The sequence below is a fragment of the Takifugu rubripes genome, chromosome 22 (genome assembly GCF_901000725.2).
Source record: "Takifugu rubripes chromosome 22, fTakRub1.2, whole genome shotgun sequence".
Taxonomy (NCBI): Eukaryota; Metazoa; Chordata; class Actinopteri; order Tetraodontiformes; family Tetraodontidae; genus Takifugu; species Takifugu rubripes.
The window spans coordinates 8,205,113-8,219,334 of record NC_042306.1 but is presented as its reverse complement, the minus strand read 5'-3'; the positions used below and the strand labels follow the sequence as shown (position 1 = coordinate 8,219,334).

The 14,222-nt window shown below is 40.9% G+C and overlaps 1 protein-coding gene across 1 annotated transcript in view; it reads left to right on the top strand.

Moving 5' to 3' along the window:
- LOC115247966 (BMP/retinoic acid-inducible neural-specific protein 3-like) overlaps nt 1-4,512 on the top strand; it is a 36,207-nt gene extending 31,695 nt beyond the window's left edge. The window contains exons 4-5 of the mRNA XM_029831141.1: nt 2,673-2,979; nt 3,314-4,512. Of these exons, the coding sequence (XP_029687001.1) occupies nt 2,673-2,979; nt 3,314-4,135 (1,129 nt within the window). The 3' untranslated portion in view covers nt 4,136-4,512. The remainder of the gene's footprint in view (nt 1-2,672; nt 2,980-3,313) is intronic.
- The last annotated feature ends 9,710 nt before the right edge of the window (nt 4,513-14,222 follow it).

Here is a 14,222-nt window from a genome sequence, read left to right as displayed (position 1 = left end):
TTTACAGCACACTTTAATTTCCCCTGACAGTCTTTTCCCCCGAAACAGTCACTCCATCTCCCCCTTCTCACTTGCAGTGCCTGGCTTTCTGTCTTCATTTCTCCCTTACTCACCCTTCTATTGTCATTCCAGCTCTCTCTCCCCCCCTGATTGTCTGGCTCACCCATCAGTCAAAGTCTTGACCCAGTTAATACCAGCAACAGCATATTATCATGGGATGCTCAGCTGCAATGGCTTCCTATTTTCTGCTGCTCAAATCCATTTATTTTATCATCATTCATTTTTGTCTATTTACTCAGGCCTGGGGGGCAGCAGAAGAATTGCCGGAGCATTTTGAGCAATGTTGTGTGTGATTTGCTGAACTTAGCCTCGGGAGTAAATCGGCAGAGACAGTTTTTCCGTCTGAATTTGTTGCTACTGTTAATATACCAAAGAGGATGGTAATTTATGCATGTCGGCCTTTTCATCTCACCTTCACAGCAAACCCCGGCTTTCAGAAGGAAAACTTGCCAGTAGGTGCCGAGTTCCACATTAACTGAATATTTTTGTGAGGAAATCAGATGGATGAATAAATATTAGTGTAATTGTGGGGCAACCTTTTTTTTTTTTTTTTTGCATTTATCTATGACAGCATAAAAAAGTCTTAAATATTTTGAACCAGACAGAGGTTTTTCCTCAGGTAAAGGCCATGAAAATTGGCAGAGGAACAAAAGAGTATTTGCAAATGTTTTGCAATGTTAAAACATTTAATATGAGCTGAATTCATGAACATAATTGGATCAAAGTCTCTTTGGATTCAACTTTTCTTGCACCAACATTAAACTTCACTAAATTGCAGTGTTCTTAATGGAAGAACATGCTGTGACTGTTACGCTACATGATGGTAGCGGACCCGAACGCAGGCCAGGACACAGTGGTGGAGAGGTCAAGGGCTTTATTTACAGGGAAGGGGAGCACACATCAACAGAAACAGTCCTCCTGGACCGCATGGGGATCAGGAGGCAGCGTCCGCCCGTCCCAGGTCCATCGGCGAGTCCCCGAACCAGACGCAGTCCCCCTGGACTGCCGGGAACTCGGAACACCGGTGAGTCCTCCACACGCTGCAGTCCTCCTGGACCGGCGAGGACTCGGGAGTCCGGTGCGACACGCTCGCCTCACGAACGTGCCCCGAGACACTGGCGACAAAGCAGTCCTCCTGGACTGCTGGCGATTAGGAGGCAGCGTCTGCTCCTCCAAGGTCCATCGGCGAGTTCCCAAACCAGACGCAGTCCCCCTGGACTGCCGGGAACTCGGAACACCGGTGAGTCCTCAAACGGCTGCAGTCCTCCTGGACCGGCGAGGACTCGGGAGTCCAGCGCGACACGCTCGCCTCACGAACGTGCCCCGAGACCCTGAGGGCAGAGGCAGTCCTCCTAGACTGCAGGGGAGCAGGAGCGGTCCTCCAGGAGACACGGAACAGGAACAGGAGCGGCCCTCCAGGAAAACCAGGAATAGGAGCGGCCCTCCAAGGCAACAGGAAACACAGGAACAGGAGCCAACACCAAGGAACCCAAACAAGCTCCCACACCAGACCAACAAACACACTCCCAACATGAACAGACACCCCGGCACTGACAGGCAGGCACAACCTGCTTAAATAGGCAGCAAGACACAACCCAGAAATCCCAACAGTGACAGCTGTAAATGAACTTTGCTTGACAGGCACATTTAATACTCAATTTAAATATGTTTTTGAACCATTCTAACAATGTCTACCATAGTGTCAATAGTCAGAAATTTAAGAAAAGCGAAACAGGTATGAAGGGTCAAGCAGGGTGCAAAGATCCAGGTAGGTTAGAAAAGCCACGAAGCTGCAGCAATCTAGCACCACAGGGAGGAGCAGTAAGCAGAATGTAAGAAAGATAGGATGGACGGCTATGATTGAAAGAGGTTATTACCAGGCAGAAAGCAGCAGCTGCATGTGGGAGTAAGATGACTGTGGTGAGAGCAAATGTCAGCAATCATCTGATGGACACGATCAGAATAGCAATGAATATGAATAAGTGGATAAATGTGGAGTGGTCAGTGCACAGTGTGCAGTCTCGCTGTCACATCCTCATGGTGTTGTGTATCTGGAGGAGGTTGGAAAAAAGGCAGACAGATTGCTGCACATCTATGATTTAATTCGGTGAATGCTTCCCTCTGACATTTTTTTTCCCGTTGGACACCGAGATCTTTTTAAGGTGTTTCTTCAAAATTGTGTAACAACAGAAATTGGCCATGTAAAAATTGCCGTATAGTTCTAATAAAGACAGAGCAACGGTCCAACTAGCTTTTCTGTAATACATGAAAGTGATTGTTTGTTTTTGATGTGTATGAAGCAGTAAAAGAGTCAGGGGGTGCTTTAAATCTGGGCTCCAGTATCATGAAAATCCAATTGTGTTAAAAATAAAACTGCTGTTTGCGTCTTTGCAAAGATGAAGCCCGTGGTTGCGAATATTGCAGTGCATTGTGGGCCTGATTTTATGATATCCTTTTTTTGGCGGGGGTTATTGAAAACCTCAAAGTTACAAAGTTACTTTAAAGATGTTCTTTTTTTTATTCATCCCTCCACACCAGCATGCCACACTTGTTTTGGGGCTGTAATATTCTGCCCTATATGAAGTGCATCATTGGTGTTTTTCTCTTTGTAGGCCTGCAGGGTTCTGGTTGACTAAGGCTCAGTCTCTGCTCTACTGCAATGAGCACAGTGTCCTGGGATTCTTTTCTGAGGAGGCGAAGAGCTGTGTTTGCCCCGTGGAGCATCCAACCTGCCAGGGAGTCATACCCTGCATCGTTGGCACATCAGCCTTATCCTGCTCCTCCTGTGCTATGGACAACTCGACCCGATGTGGAGCCTGTCATCACGGCAACATCCTCCATCTCGGTGCCTGTCGACCCAGCGTTGCCCCGTCTCTGGACCACTATCTGAACCTGGACTTGGATATCCCTGATGTTGAGGTCCTTGTGTGAAAAATAGTACTTTTTTAGCACAGGCGCCCACTTTGTTGATTCTTACCAGACTAGGATAACACAAAGCCTACCAGCAAGCGTTTGGGTGAGGTGTAACATCTCCCCATATGCTAGGCTGTAAATGAGTGCAAACAACGTCATGAAAACTGATTTCAGCAAATACTAATGTTTGCCACCATGTAAATATGCCCTCACGATTAAAATACCATTTCGTTCTCATATAACCTAATCATCATGTGGGCAAACATATGCATCACAGATTGACACAGATGCTTTTTCTTGTGAAAGACCTCCATTATAACGTGTATTTCTTCTTCTATAGGTGAAGTATCTCCTCCAGCGGCTAGACAGTAGAATAGAAGTCCACGCCATCTACATCAGCAATGATGTCCGCCTGGGAAGCTGGTTCAATCCAGCGTGGAGGAAGAGAATGTTGTTAACACTTAAAAGCAACAAGAATAAGTCCAACCTCATCCACATGCTGATGGGCATTTCTTTCCAAATATGCTCCACTAAGAATTCCACACTTGAGCCTGTACCAGCAATTTATGTCAATCCCTTTGGCGGTAGTCACTCTGAGAGTTGGTTCATGCCAGTAAATCAGCCGGAATTCGCTAACTGGGAGAGAACTCGACTGGACGCTGTGGTCACAGCACAGTGTTACAACTGGACACTGTCTCTGGGCAGCCAATGGAAGTCCTTCTTCGAAACGGTGCACATCTATCTGCGAAGCCGCATCATCACCGACGATCCAACAGTTAACGAAACACTCTTCTACGAACCTCTGGACTTGGATGACCAGACGTCCAACCTGGGTTATATGAAGATAAACACACTGAAAGTGTTTGGGTACAGCATGCACTTTGACCCTGAAGGCATCAAGGATCTGATTCTCCAGCTGGACTATCCCTACACACAGGGTACACAGGATGCTGCCTTTCAGATGCTTTTGGAGATGAGGGACCGGATCAACCGACTGTCCCCCCCAGCGCCACAGCCACTTGATCTCTTCTCCTGTCTGCTGCGCCACCGGCTGAAGCTTTCGGCTGGAGAGGTCGCACGCATCAAGGACTCTCTCCAGATGTTCAACTCCAAACTTCCCAATGCTTCTCCTGAACCGGAGTTGGCCCAGCTGTGCAGCTAGCTAGCTAGCTTAATTCAGGAGGTCTGATTCAGGACTGACACCACAAAAAAAAGTGTTGCTGCTTCAGGGACAAAATTAAGTTGACCACAGTAAACTGACTCATCAGGCAGGGTTTGACTTTGAAGCCATACTGTGTGGCTTTTTGTCTTGGAGAAAGAATCTAGTATATATGGCAGCATTTGGACAAACTACAAAGTGATGGTGTGAAGTTCAAGGAAGAGGACTCCGATTCGCTTTGACAAGATCTAATGTATGATGGATTGCTCTGAGCAAACTCTACAACCCAATACAACAGAGATTTTTGTCGTTCAGAACTGATGAGAAGCTATGATTTTAAAAATGTTGATTAAAACACCTCCAACTTGAAAAGACAGAGGTGATTTGATATGTATAGAGGAACATTTCAGGAGTATTCACAGTTGAGCTACCGGAAGAGGATCCCCTTTTCTAACTTTCTTTTGGGTTACAGCACAGTCTCGTGGGATGAGAAATACTATATATGGTGAATGAGTTATGTTATGCTTAACCGTTTCTCATATTTGATAATTCCGACCCTGTTACTGTATTTGAGTATTTTTATTTTTTAATATCTGCCTTCTGTTTTGGCATTTGGAAAACTGTAAGTGTCTATGCTAAACATCCAAGTAAGAAGCTTGTTAGTGATGTTATGTCCTTGGTGGTGTTACCATACTGAAAGACGGCAAACACATCGGCATTATGAATGGCAAACTATTTTAAATACTGAGTTAGGTTAGATTTTGTTGAGCAGAAAATCATTAAGCAATCTTCTGATGTGGTCACAAAAGTGTGCTGATACAGCGCTGTAAATAATGCTCCATCTAACCTGAGGTGTGGACAAGTGCACATAGCTTTCTAGATAACCAAGTGCAAAGACAAAAAAAAAAAATAAAAACAAAAAAAAAGGTTTATAACCAGACAAACTCATGCCTTATATGGAGTCAGTGTTAAGGTAAGAAGCACATTAAGTTCTATTTTTGATTTCCCAGCCAAGGCTGTGTTGCTTTCAATCTTCTTTATCGTCTCCCAAAAACAGAACGGCGGACACATTCTCCAGTGCTAATGTAGCTTTTTCATGTAGATGCCAGTCGCACTTTTCGGAACTTTTCTCGTTTTGATTTGGTGTTGTGAATCTTTGGGTCACACCGGTACTTGCATATTGTAATTGTTGCAAAAATCGCCACCTTGACAATTCTTTCATGAGTCACAAGACCAGATTTTATGGCTTTATCATGGTTATAAATTGTTTTGTTTAGTCTCAGGTCAATGAAACAGTTTTTACTCCATGTTTGGACCCAATAGCAGTCACCAGCGTCCACAGTGACTGGAGTTTCTACCGAAAAGCCACGACACTCTGGAGAGCTGCAAACCTACCGGGGTGATACTTGATACAACATTTACTTCGCTAATTTCTCACTGAGTCAGTAAACCTTGTATAACATTTTCAGCAGTTCTGTGCTCAGCTTGCTTAAGTAAAAACAAAGTGGTTTATCAATTTGAAATCCTTGTTCTTTTCTATCATCTGACTTATCCCACCAGGTCACCTTCCAGTGCAGACACCGCATCAACCGCCATCCACATAAAATGCCATTACTCATACTGATTGCATTTGCTGACCTCAGTGGCATCTAAATCGCATTTAGATGTATCGCTCACTGTCCACTTCAGTCATTTTCTCTTCTTTTATCCAGGTTTTAGGTGCGCATTTCACTTTTTACCTTTCGAAAACAGAGACAAGATTAGAGACGGGACAAACATGATTTGATAAACTTTGGTAAGTTCAATGGCCAAAGAAAAGGTTTTCCATGCACAGTTTCCATGCCTTTTGGAGGAGAAATGTGCTTTTTATGTGCGCAATTACAGGAGAAGAATCACTTCAATGCAGTCAACTATGCATTTTGTGTGATTTATAAATATTTACGGCTTTTAGATTTTGTTACGTATTGGCTCTGCACCACAACTTGTGCACAGTGGAGCATTTCTAATTGTGCGTTGGTGTGTTTGTTCTGCCATATATTACATGGTGCAATTGGCGATGAATGATCTATGGTTGAAGAAATTAGACCTTAACAAGATTTGTGTAAACATTAACATCTGCAGATTTATTTCCTTAGAGCTCATGAAACAGTTCAGGAGAGCTTAAGAAATAAAGAGAAATGCAGAAGAAATACACAGTGTAAAAAAAACCATCCCCAATGGTATAGTGTGCACCTTTGGTGTATACCTCACTAGAGAGTTTTGACAGTGAGTGTAAGTCCTGCCAACAAAGTAGCCATGTGGGACCGACGCAATACCGGCGTGATGCAAGTTGAATCTATCCTGATCCCCATAGAACATCAGATCTTCTCAAATTTCTCAAAACCATCATCAAGGGCAACAGCTTCTGTGATCTACACTGACAACACAGATTAAATCCAAATCTTGCACAAAGACAAGCATCATGTATGACTATGTACTCATGCGTAGTCATTTGGTGACAGTGCTGCTATCTTGCATCAAGTCATCTGCATCAAGTGCAGGGATGCAAAGTTCATCTTACTTTGGTGATCAGGTGGGCTTGTGCTTCATATCTCTGATAGCTTATCTGAGATTCTGTGAGAATTCAGTGACGTGTCAAGAACATTCTCCCACTGATTTTATATCGCAGTAACACCACATCTTTTTGGTTTCAGGTTTTCTTTTTTTTTTGCATTTGTTAACAAAATGTGTGAACATATTATGTGTTCTGATTAATACAGCAGTGGCTCAGCTGGATTATGACAGTTGCTACAGACAGGGACATATGAATGGACAACCTAAGATGACCTTGATGCAATCTCAGAAAGGTTATCTACGTCTCTTTGCTCTAGAACTTTGGTCTAAATGCTAACATTGATGCTTCGATAACCCAGCATGCCCAACGTGAACATACCATCATTATCTAGGCAGTGTAAAACCTCTCATAAACACACAAACACACGTTTTCCAACAAGCTCTTTTCAGAAAGGCAGGAAATTGTAGAAGTGTAGAAGAAAATATCAATGAAACAGGAAAAACTGCCTTTTCCCTCTGTGCCAAGCACTACGGACACAAATGGACACAAAATAAACCTTTCAAGACTGACAGTGTTAAAATGAACCTCAACGATGAATTAATTTCAGCTGTGTTTAACTGCTTTTGGCAAATAAGCAACAAACCTAAAAATAAAAACCTTTAATTGTACTTTGACAATTTCTGGCCAGTGACTAAGATTTGTCGCTTGCTCCAGTTGCCCCTCATGTATCACTGTGGCAGCAGTGCTTTTCTCTCAGTAAATACTTTTTATTTCTGTCCAAAAATGTGTGGTTGGTGATGGTGTGGTGAGAAATGAGTGAGGAGAATGTATTTTCAGTACCCTTTGACTTACTGTTATATTGGTTACGATGTAAACCAGAGGGAGCCAGAATTCAAAGCACGATTAAAGTCAGGCTAAACAGAATAAATATTTATTGAACCGAAAAAAGATAAATGTTTCAGTATTATGACAGTATTATGAATCAAAAGAGAGGAAGCAATAATATTACAAAATAAAAATACAGAAACTTTATAACTTTTTAACTCTCCTGTCACAATTACACAAAGTGTATACAAAGCATGCACCAAAGAAAGCCAAAAAATAAAAATCATGTATTCCGTAATATTACCAAGTCATAACATTATATTGTCGTTATTATGCCATTTTGCCAAAGCTGGATGCTTAGCATATTTTCTTGTTGAGAAGTTCACTGGTGTGAGGTTGAGTGCACGGAGTCTCAGGACGGACTGCAGGTGTTCACCGGTGAGGTGACTCCTCTGTGATTATTTGTTAATCTTCATCAAAGAGACCATCTTTTCAAGATATATGCTACCAAATCTATGAATGAAGATGGAGCATGGCCACTCCCTCAGGAATGGAGTGAATTGTGCCATTATTACACTGCAGCTCAGAATCTTTGCAGGTGCAGTTTCCATGTCAATGGAAAATGGGATGCGAAGCAGTTCCAAATGACTTTTCTGTGCTTCAAAGTCACCAAAGTGCTTTCTCTGCTCTGACTGCAGCTGGAGCTGCTACGGGAGGGTGCTGGGAGCTCGCCTGTGTGCCTTGAAACAGGGGAGGAGCTCATTCAGCGCCCGCTGTTCTTCGACGATAGTAGTGACACAACACTAAATTACATGATTTCACATCAGTCTCCAAAACATCAGAAAAAGTCACTAGATTTGTTGCTACTTGCTTTTGAGGGGAAAAAAATCAACAGGACGATACGAAAATCCGCTAGATTTAGATTTAACTGACTAACTAACTCATAACTGACTCAGTAATGATTGCAGATAGCCAACAATCCAAGATGGCGGAGAAGAGGTAAGCGCTTTTTCAGAACTTTTCAATTTTTCTGTAGCTTTATCCAATTTTAATGGAAAAGGTGCATCAAAGACCTACTTTACCAATGTGTAGTTATGTCACTCAGCTCTTCAAATAAACGTAACTCACAACCTCTTAAATTTTTCACTATTTCTATGGTGAAACCTGGTGTCGAAATTAAATTTAAAAAAATCCATTTTGGAAGATTCTGGTGAGGGAAAAACATTTGAAAAGCAGGACAGTATTTTCAAAGACACACCTGAAAGTCTCCCGGGGTTTGAGAACTATCTTCTAATGAGAAGAAACTTCCATTGGTCCCCTCTTCCATAGAGCAGAGCTGCAGAAGTGGGTGTTGGTCTAAAACTTTCTCCACACAGGATCGCTAGAGCTCACTCAGACTGCTCTTTGGGTATAATATTCTTTATTGGTAATGTTTAGGGCCATAGCAATGCGGGCTACAGGAAAACAGGAAGAGTTGTTTCAAACTTTAAATATTAAATGCTTAATGAAAATAGGATCAACTATTTAAAAAAATAAAAACATCCAAAAGAGATTTAATAGATGAGATATCTTTATCTTCTGTACCACCTTAAAATATTTCAGAGGTTCAAGAGGCACATTTGCAAACATTACAACTGAAACAAGATCAGTTATCAATATTAATAAAGTCAATAGAGCTTTTATACCTTTAAAGGCCAAATGGCTTGAAGAGGGCAAACAAAATTGAAGTTACTTTTTTCAGATTAGAGAAACAAGGGCAAATTAAGAGAGATAACGAATGATCTTTAGGTGGCACAGTCATATTATAAAAATCTAAGCTTTTATGAAATTAAAGTGATTTTTCTTTTGATTTCTTAGAGGAGGCTATGACATCTGGAGATTTTGATCAATTATTATGTCATAGACTAATGATGGGGAATATACAGATGACATTAAAAAACTCAAGTTGAAAAAATCCCCAGGGACAGATGGGTTTATCTAAGAATTTTAGACACTGTCTATCCAGCTTGCCCCCTTTTTGATTAATGATTTTATCAAGAGTCTTAACAAAGAATTTCCTTGTTATGCCAAGGTTTAATAACTATTCCTACAGCAACAGAAAGATTTTTTAGTACTGGACAACTGGCATCCTATCTTATTGCTAAACAATGATCGTGAAAATTTTGCCTCATGTTTAGCCACATTATTGAGGAAGGTTTTAATACACAAAGATTTTAGAATGGAACATGGAATTTGACAGGGTTTCCCTGTGTCCCTGTATTTAATTTTTACTTTATAAATAAATTTAATCATATATTATGAAAAGTAATTTAAAAGGTATAGAAACCACAGTAGGGGTAATCTCATGAAGTCAACGGTTATATGACACCGCTTTGTTTTTACAAGCTAGATCTTAGATCTTAAACTTCTTCATTCTCACCAGCATCTGATCTCAAAAATAAACAATTACAATTTGAACTTTTCCCTATTAAGGCGTGCAGTGATACAAAAATATCAATGCAACACTTTTTCCCCCCAATTTTTCATGAGCTGAACTCAAAGATCTAAGACCATTTCTATGTACACAATGTTACCACGTCTCTCAAATATTGTTCACAAATCTACCCAAATCTCTGTTTCTGAGCACTTCTCATTTACGCAGATAAATCTAATCAAGATACGTATTTGTTAGACAGCCTGATTACTACAGAGGTGTGCCTCAGGCTTCCCACAATTAAAGGCCACCCTAGAATGTGCAGTTCATCACACAGCACAAGGCCACAGATGTTACAAGTTTTGAGGGATTGTGCAATTGGCCTGCTGGAACCATTAGATAGAACAGCCTGTAAAACATTCACATTTTCATAAACAGTCGCATTGATGTAAGCGGTAGTCCAGGTGAGAGTTGTCGGTTGACCACAGGAAAGTTGTCGGTTCAAGCCCTGGCGTGGACAAAACATGGAAAGTGTTCTGGTAGCAGGGGGAGGGGACCAAGTCACCTTCTGAGCACTGCCATGGTGATCTTGAGCAAAGTACCAAAATTCTAACATAGATTGAGCTGGTGACTCATAAAGAATTAAACCCTGTTATCATCTGCAGCAGTTATATAGTGGTTAAGAACAAAAAATGTTGCTTTGAAGCTAGTTATTGGTATATAGGCAGAATTATTTACGTCACCAACCTCATATGAACAGCAAAATCAGGACAGGAAAAACACATTTATTAAATAATCATAATTTATAAATACAAATAAACACCTGATCCTTAAAGGAGGGACGTGTGGATGTGAAAAATCTAAAAATTCTGAGAACAGAGCTTCACTGGTGGTAAAAGTAAACCCTTGAATAAAAGTAAACTGCTGTCCAAAATCCCTTTCACCACCATAAATGTATATAAGAGAAACACACGTCGCAGTGACATTCAAATACCTTTCATGCTTCCAGTATTTATTTACTTGGTTAGGAATATACAACATGCCCGAACTGAAACAAAAGGTTGAAAAAGCTCAAGTATAATGCACCCACCGTACACTGGCATTAAATGAAAGCATAAATTTCCAATTATCCAGGGCTTCTCATAATAAGATGAATGCCCTCTAATATGTGGAGTGTGGTGTTTTTTGTAAGATGAAAAGCCAATTTCCTGGGTTGTCAGGGAGCAAACAAGAAGCAAACATAGACTGTCACATTGCATCAGGGCAGTGGTTTATCTGCTGTAGAGAGCACAGAGGTAGGAGGAGTGACAGACAGAAAGGAGGGGAGGAAGTCCAGTCAGACTGATTTTAACCCTATTATGAAGTGAGGATGGAGTCACTATGCATTAGTTCAATAAACAGTTATTCATCTTCAGTGTGGCACCTAGGGAACAGGAGGGGGTTTGCCCTTGGGCTAATCTTCAGGCCTACCAATGACAGCCAATCCATCAGCGTAGCGTTCGGACTGCGGACTACAAACTTCACTGGAAGAGCGCAGCAGGAAAAGGAAAAGAGAAAATTAAAAGGTGATCTGAAGAGCGATAGATGACTTGGGAGCAGAGGTGGAACAAGGATAAGGTGGAGAGGGAGAACAAATAGGTAGGGCCTGGGCTGCTAGTCTTGCAGTGATTTATGATGTTTAGTGAGTAAGGCCATCTGAATTAATGAGGTAAAATTGGTGAAATAGACTGGCACATGTGTGCACGTGCAGAAGCCTCTCCTGCACCTGGAGGTCTTTTGACACGGTCATCAACAACAGTCCAGAATCATGAGTTTAAAATTATATTATTACAAATGTACCCAGAGCAATGATTCATGGTGGGAAAGAGTCCTGTGAAGGAATGTGACATTGAAATGCAAAGATGGAGCTTTCAGCCTTTTCTAACCTTGAATCAAAGTTGAGGAAAAGCAGTGATCATATGATCATAATCATACCAGCTACAGTAATGCAGTGTGTATCAGCTTTTACATTGCTGTCTCTCACTGCATATATCCACAGGTATCACAGACCAAATAATTGTGCACTGACCTTTTACCCCACTGACTTGCTCAGGTTTTGTTCACCATCATGTATATTTACTTTACATGTGTGACAAATGTCTGTGTCTGTTCATCTTCTCTTTCTGTCAATGCCTCCTTCCCTTCCTCCTCTTTTCCTCCTACTTCACCCATCTGTCTATACACAAGAGGATCCCCCATATAAGCCTGGTTGTGCTTAAGGTTTCTGCCTGTTAAAAGGGAGATTTCCCTGCCACTGTTGCTTGTTTTAGAGGTCAGAGTCAAGGTTTCTTTAAAGCACCTAGAGACAAATTTGATTGTCATAGATTTACTGGAAAACATAAAACGATAGTAAACCTTTAAAATGTACATTATACAAGCTGGTTCAGGTCTAATCCACCAGTACATGTTAGATTTGATTATAAACAGTCAGCTGAAATATTGTCTGTAGGTTGTGATTCATAGGAAAATCAGCTCTGACCAGTGATTTAGACATCTTATGGGATCTACTCAAGGCCCATCAGTGCTTGAGGGGGGTTCCTGCAAAGGAGCTTAAACAGTGAATTGTAATTCATACTAAAGGACAATGAATTCAACAAGGAGTTATATTTAAAAATGGGTCATTGTGTAGAGTATTTCATAGTAACAATGAAGTCACATTATTAGAAACACTTTAATGAGAGAGTCCGCAACTTGTCAGAAAATATCTTCACTGACAAGTGCAACTCGCAATACAGCCAGATTATATCATGTTGAGAGCTGATGCTAACAGTTGGGTTAGATTACTCTAAAATAACATACCTGCCAGCTCCTGAGTTCATAATCTAAATAATGAATCAGTGATGTTACTGTCGCCTAGCTTCAAAAATGGAACAGCATCAACCTCCATCGCAGCTCTAAAACGTTGGCATCCCATCCTATCTTTGCACAGTACTACTGTGAAAATACAGATAGATGTAATCAATTGAAGATAAAGCTTTTGTAAAATCCCTCTGGCTTTGCAAGTCTGAGTCATCACTGAAGGCCGAGCAAGTGAAGGGGCAATAGGGCTGTTGCTGAGTTGGGATTTGTACAGGAAGTGACCACATACAGTCAGGAATGGGTATTTACAGGTCTACATTGAAACTGTCTTGTCCTTTAGTGACGTTATCTTAGTAAATATGGGACAGTTTGCTTTTTCAACTGATTCACTCTTAATCTGTTACCACAAATGGAGTGAATGAGTGACATGCTGTGTTGTGTAGAATGGAGATGCCTGAAAAGGAGCAAACGCGACAGAGGTTGACAAATTGAGGAAGAGAAAGACTCAGACAGGCTGGCTGACATCCAAATATTCTCCCGTGGAAGTAGCTGTCCTGTGTAATAGTAATCCTGTCATTTAGCCATGAGCATGATCACAAGAGGACAGCACACAGCAGAAAAGGGACAGTTCATCCCAGTCTTTCTGGCAGAGCCAGGGCACTGTTGTCACCACATGTGGGGACACTAGTTCAGACTCAAAGCCCTGACAGCGGGGAAAATATACTGGTGAATATAGACAACACGACAGAGGACATGGAATTCATTTGAAAATTATGAGATGTGAGGGTAATAATAAGAAAAGGAATAATTTTCTACTACCCTCTATACATTTTATACAGCTCAAAGGTTAGTCCTAATAAAAAATAAGAAATGCATCTGAAAGCAAAATTATTCCAACTTTATGGACAACAGGTCTACAAGTCTCTTGAGATTTCGAATCTCAATTAATTTACTGGTCAATCAAGGGTTAAATAAAAAATAAAAAATGAAAACAATACATAAATTAATATAATTAATGAATGGTAAGTTTTAATAAATATTAGTAGCTTGGTTTGTCCATATGAAACATGTTTCCTGTTATCTGCATGCACATTTATAGAGTCTGTGAAACACCTCCAGCGGTGTTCCAGTTATTTCCAGCACTAAACAGATAAATACATTAGTAAATCCAGTGTAGCCTTATTGTTAGTTTGGGCTTTTGACCTTAGCATGAATGGTTTGCAATTACGCAAATAGCTAAATTGCACAACAAATAATATAATAATAAAAGCAACTAGAGCTTCAACATTTCAGTTTCTTTGCTAAATACATGTGAGATCCCCAAATGCGAGTATTAGCACTTCCCACCACCAACTGCCTATCTAAACACCATTGACACTCCTCCCAAAAGAGCAATACTTCCTGTCTTCTGAGAATTGAAGTTTAGAGCTGATCATTTAGCTCCCTGCCAAAACTACTTA